The 6,000-nt window shown below is 44.7% G+C and overlaps 1 protein-coding gene across 2 annotated transcripts; it reads right to left on the bottom strand.

Annotated features, from left to right (window-relative positions):
• Positions 1-880: 880 nt before the first annotated feature.
• nr4a2a (nuclear receptor subfamily 4, group A, member 2a) lies at positions 881-4,851 on the bottom strand. Of its 2 annotated transcripts, none has more exons than XM_053877092.1 (8): positions 4,677-4,851; positions 3,982-4,060; positions 3,080-3,918; positions 2,524-2,668; positions 2,274-2,437; positions 1,829-2,031; positions 1,587-1,765; positions 881-1,508 (listed from the first exon to the last, which is right to left on the bottom strand). In XM_053877092.1, exons 3-8 carry the CDS (start codon positions 3,914-3,916, stop codon positions 1,252-1,254), a joined length of 1,785 nt encoding a protein of 594 aa, XP_053733067.1. In that variant the 5' UTR covers positions 3,917-3,918; positions 3,982-4,060; positions 4,677-4,851; the 3' UTR covers positions 881-1,251. The 2 variants fall into 2 exon arrangements, with proteins under 2 accessions (XP_053733067.1, XP_053733069.1); XM_053877094.1 differs by having other exon boundaries at positions 2,539-2,668.
• Positions 4,852-6,000: the final 1,149 nt, after the last annotated feature.

Raw genomic sequence — 6,000 nt, 5'->3', positions numbered from 1 at the left:
GTTAAAATAAAGTATATTTAAAATAATGCTCAAAGAGATGCCTTAATATAAATTGACCACATATATTAAAATAAAACGAATTTGAGCCACATTTTCACTTTGACTGTGAGAAAATGGAGAAATGGTTGCGATTCAGTCGCGTCTAATAAATGCATTTTTTAAATGAAAATGCAGAGTGATGTTGACTTCGGTAGGCCGGGAGTTTATCCGTGCGCCAGGAGGCCTCCAGGTGAAAGAAAACGAAAACGTTATGATCGATCCAGGCGCTATCGTATTTTAGTTGCGTGTTAAATCGAGAGAAACATATTTCTCAACGAAACTTCATTTAAAAGTTTTATTTGTAAACATTAAATAGTTCTTTATCTCTAAAGTTTTGGAATTGGGCATCAAAATGCGTCACAGCAGTACACCATGATGTCAAACATGTCTCGGCCTACTCGCTCTCTCTCGCGCGCGCACACACACGCCAATTCATTCGCTCACGCTCTCATATTAGTTGAAGTCAAATCTACCTCTATAACACATGAAACGTAGACAAACGTGCTCAGCAGGAAACTGGGATGGTTTTGATTTTTAAATTGCACCATGCTTCGTGTTGGCGATATAAATAATAAATATATAGAAACGTTTATATTCAACAGCAACAATACTTACAGCACATACAAACAAGGAATGTCTGACAGTTTTACAAACACCATGGGTCCCTCATTTCTCTATACAGATGAGATAGTATTAATCCACATATGCGTCAAAAGGGTGTGCCAACTACGAACTCGTATCAAATCTAGCAGACTACATAGTGTCCGGTATATAGTTTATATAGACATCACCTCAGCAAGTGCCTATAAAAAGAAACAAAAAAAAAGACGGGAGAGAGGGGTAAAACATGCGTTTTCTTTTCTGGATAGTTTTGGGGAGGGGTCCTGTCAGAAACACATAGGCACGAAGTCAAAATTAAATAATTTCATTATAACAAAGTTTGTACAAACCGATGCAGTAATCTGATGTACAACGCGAGCGCGTGTGTGCGTGTTCGTGTGGGTTTGTGTGCGTGTAGTATATTACATCTTAATCAGTAATTACAAGATTAAATGGATGACGTTGTTTGGCAACGATAAATAAACAGCATTCAATATCTCATCCACGTATTTTTTTTCCTTGCTCTTGTTCGATATTATTAGAGTATTCAGAAGTTTAAAATGGGGTTACTTAAACGAGTCTCTCTTTTTTTCTTTTAAGAGTTCGTGCCACTCAGAAAGGGAGTGTGTCGAGGAAGAGTTTGTCAATGATCGCAGGAGGTGGGACAAGATCTTCTAGTTTTAGGTAAAAGATGCGCTGCAGACCTTGTGTACAGAGCGTGCGCAGTTCTGGGAGCTTCCCCAAAAGTTTTGACAAGTAGTTGGGCCGATTCAAGCCTCCGCCGTTGAAAGTCACTTGATCTTTCAGGCAGTTGACGATCTTGTTCTGCAGATCCTCGACTCGCTTCGGTTCCTTCAGCCCGTGCCGTTCTGAAAACCAAGGACTGCGTCAGATTTTTTTTTTCTTCAATATAATCCCGGGTTAAATCGGGTTTAACGCAAACGCACCTGTGACCATGGCCAGCGCCGCGATGCAGGAGAACGCTGAAATGTCAATGTTCATGCTCTGCAAGTTCGACGAAAACTCCACGATGGCGTCCACCCACTCTCCAAATCCACGCACGCACTGTAGCCGGTGCAGCACCACTCCATTGCAGAAAATGAGCTTCCCTTCCACCGGGTTGGACCTGCCAATCGCACGCAGGATGTGAAGATGCTGCGCAGACTTGTAAGAAAAACAAAGCTCTCACCTGTACGCAAGACGCAGCACGAACAACTCCAGAAAAGCCGACTCGAATAAAAGATCTTGGTCCTGCTTGGGAAGATCGGAGAAGCTGGGGATCTTCTCGGCCCACCCTCGGATGATCTCCATGGAGCCGGTCAGCAGGTCGTAGAACTGCTGGATGTGCTGAGTGTTGTCTCCGGCCATTTGGTAGTCAGGGTTCGCTTGGAACTGGAATTTAATTTAAACGCAGACTTAATGAGCTCCTTTAAAATATATAATCCGTGAAATTGCAAAGAGAGTAAGAGCGCCTCTTCTTCTACTATTAAATTAATGTCTTTCTTTTATTAAGTTCCACATTTCAATGGGCTGTAGTTGGGCAATGTGCCACATTAACTGTCCGAGAAAGGCCACGGAACTTCTCAGCCTCACAGTCGCTCTCTGGGAAAAGTGATAGATTTAAAGGCACTCACTCTGGAGTAGTCCAACGCTGACATGGAGGGGTTGGAGTCCACATGGGCCCGAACTAGCGCGCTTATGAGGCTCACGGGTGGCGACGGAGGTGAAGGCTCCTGGGGGCTTTTGGGTTTGGATGGCAGACGTCCTCTTCGACCTTTTAAATTATCCGTTCGCACAACTGCAAATCACAGGGTTACAACATCAGCCACAAATCCGTGCGCGTCGGTTTAAAGGGGCATAGTGAAGTTTAAAAATAATAAATACCTGGCCTGAACATACCTTCTCTCACCATGCCGACCACTAGGCACTTTTGGAAACGACAGAACTGGCAGCGGTTTCTCCTGCGTTTGTCGACCGGACAGTTTTTGTTTGCTAAACACACGTATTTTGCGTTTTTCTGGACGGTGCGCTGGAAAGAAACAAGACGAGAAAAGGGTTCACCTGCGGGGCCTTCGTCTTTCGAATCCATGTTTTAAAGTTTTCAGTCACCCCACTCAACACATTACAATCATTTGATCTGAAAAGAGGACGAACATAAGTTTTATTGTAACGCGCGTGAAGTTCAGAAGTGCTCGCACTGTCGCGTCGAAACATTTATTTTCATTTACGCAAACTGAAGGTCGTTCGGACCTATTTTGCTTCAACAATATCTGATCACACACACCACTCGACTTTCTAAGAAAGTTATGAGGTGTTTTGTTTCTCCTTGTCCAAGCAAAATGACAATTTAATATTGCTCTTCTGCGCGTAAAACGCACGCGCTGCTTGGAGGCAAGTTCTCCCCAACATTTATCAGCCGCGCAAAAACGCAGAAACCCACCTTGAAAAATCCCTTGCAGCCCTCGCAGGTTCTCACTCCGTAATGCTGACACGCTGCGTTGTCCCCACACACCGCACACAGACCCTCGTTGGACGGGGATCCGCGAGAAGGGGGCGACGGAACCTGACTGTCCACCAACTGGTGTCCGAGCTGCAGGGAGTGCGGAAAGGTCAGACCCGCCTGTTTCCTGATGGCGCTGGGCACAGCGAAGCTCTGACCGTCCAGGCCGCGGTGCGGGTTGTCGTGCGTCATCGAGACGTGCAGCGGCCCGTCGAAGCGCATCTGACAGCTTGACACCGGGGTTCCCGGAGGAGACTGCTTGAAGGAGAACAAGGAGAGTCTCGACACCGGGTTCTTGCGCTGATCCATCATATGAGAGGTGACATAGTTCTGGTGGAAACTGTGCAGAGAGCCGGGGTCCTCCCACATGTGATTGGGCTGCACTTGGAAGTTGGGAGTGCTGGGAGCGTGCGGAGAGGATGGTTTGAAGTACCCGGAGTGCACCATCATCTCCTCCGTCTGTGGAGGCAGGTGACTCTGCTGGTGGTAGCTGTGCATCTCCTCCACTTTGATGGAGGACTGGTCTCCCGAGTGGGGCACCTGGTAGAGGCAGGGGGGCTTGACGTCGTAGCTGGTGTTGTAGTTGTCCATGAAGGTGCTGAAGCTGGGCAGAGATGTGGTGGCCGAGATCTCAGTGTTGGTCAAGTCCATGCTAAACTTTACAAACTCGGGCGTGAGGAAGTCGCAGCTGTACTCTCCTGAGTGGTAGCTGTAACTCTGGGAAGCAGGACTCGCTCCTTGAGGTGATGATCCATACTGAGCCTGGACGCAGGGCATGGCTGCGGGACCGAGGGCACAACATCAGCATCTTCATCCCCGACAAATCGCTTTATTCTCGTTACCTCAAGTCTTCTAACAGAGTTGGTGCGACGCTTGAAATGAGTTCTCCGTGGGCGCTCGGATGCTCGTCTGGATCTTCCCCTAATAATCACAACATTTTACTTTAACGAGACCCAAAACTTCATATTTCCCGTTCGTTTAAAAACTAACATGGTGTCAGATAATAGAATCGAAAACTCGAATACACTTGAATCAATCCGCGCGTTTTATTGTTATAGATGTGACTTTTCGCTGATGGAGAATTTACTATCATAGTTCAGAATTAGGCAATAAATACTTTCTTGTTTGTTTGTTTTTTTAAAGCGAATTGTTTTATACTGAATTAATGTAGGTTTGTAAAAGTTCGTAATGGAGTTGGTTATTGCAAAATACTTACGCTTGCACAGATTGATGGCTCAGTGGGCAACAGACTCGTGATCATTGTTTTAAAATGTGAAAAATAAACTGTTGTTTTGTCGTCCTGGCCATTTACCGCACAGTTTAAATACTTGTATTAGTGATTATGGCAGACTGGCGCGAGGAAATTACAATATAAAGATTTTAAAAAAGATGAAATGAAAGACACGTTTTTAAATAATAAGAGAGCAGCTTTCTGTTCTCTTCTAAGCAGCAGTTTTGTCTCCACTTTCTCGTGTTCCTGTTTCAATTTACGCTCAATCTTTCAATGACAATCTGAATTATCGGACGCAAAACTCACCTCTGTCACATCAGGCTCTTGGCGGCTCGCAATCCATGCAATAATCACGCAGATGTGGATCATCAATTCAGGAAAAAGCTCCAAATCACGCGCGTCGGTGGAGCAGCAACCAAAGCCAGAGTGGAGAAGCCCGTGACTCCGCGCGCTGACAGCACAGCAGTCTCGACTAACCCACTCACACCAATGTGGCTTTGTTTATGTGAGCTCTGGATCTGGCGGCCCACGTGTTTCACAGCGCCACGTCATCCGCGTCGACACATGCGCGGACCAATCGGAGGGCGACCCATATCGCTGCTGTTTTGCTCTGTGATGTATGTTTCTGCCCGCACGCACATCAGCGCAGATGTGTGTTCAGGGTGCATCTCGCTCAGAATGCGCCGTAATTATATGAACTTGTCAATCATTAAAAAAAAATCTCCTAGTTTATCACGAATAGAGGGAAGCGTTGCATTTGTCATGTGTTTAAGTGGAGTCAAATGAGTAAAGTGGTTTGCTCTCAATCCAGATGAAGTCCACCTCATTGAGAGATCAAAATACTTACTTTAATATTCATTATTCACAAACATAAAATCAGACCACATTGCTTTTTATCATCCCAAAAATAACATAATTAATAACATATATTTCTCAACCAAAGCAGACAGTGAGCTTGAGGAACGCCTCCAATGGTGAACAGCATGACTGTTTTTCATATGACACAAGTGTGCTCCAAGTCATGCAGGGGTCAGGTCCAGGGGCCATTCGCACTCCTGATTGGATTTCATGCAACCTGTTATGGCTCTTCAGCAAAATCGACCGGAAAATGAAACATAAAAACTAACATTACATTTGTGATGGTGTTCAAGTGTCACAAGTTGTGCCACTGAGTGGTGTTGCTTACTACTGTTCAACTGCAATGTTTTGAACTACTGAATCCGAAAGCTCAGCGTAAGCAAACAGTTCCATAACCTTTATTAAAGAATAATAAATACCCGTCCACACAGAGCTACCTCTGTAGCTGAAACCTCCTGAAAAGATCCATAAAGATCCTTCAAATAATAAAAACAATAGTTAAGTTCATTTGAAACAGTGTGAAACTCTTGACTATATTCGCTTACACTTAGAATTGGTTTCTTTTGGTTACCCTCCTCCTCCTCATCCTGTTCATTCAATGAGCCATTTGGCTGGAAATGAGCTGAAGAGCGCCACCACTGGTTAGTTATGATGTTGTAGTTTGCAAGACACATGGTTTCATTTTTCATATAACACGATGGCTGTGAGGTTATTTAATTAATTAATTAATTTTTTTAAATGATGTTGAACGCTGCTGAAGCTGGCAGGGCTT

The sequence above is a fragment of the Synchiropus splendidus genome, chromosome 10 (genome assembly GCF_027744825.2).
Source record: "Synchiropus splendidus isolate RoL2022-P1 chromosome 10, RoL_Sspl_1.0, whole genome shotgun sequence".
Taxonomy (NCBI): Eukaryota; Metazoa; Chordata; class Actinopteri; order Syngnathiformes; family Callionymidae; genus Synchiropus; species Synchiropus splendidus.
Note: the sequence above shows the minus strand (reverse complement) of the source record. Positions and strands in the feature narration are given on the sequence as shown.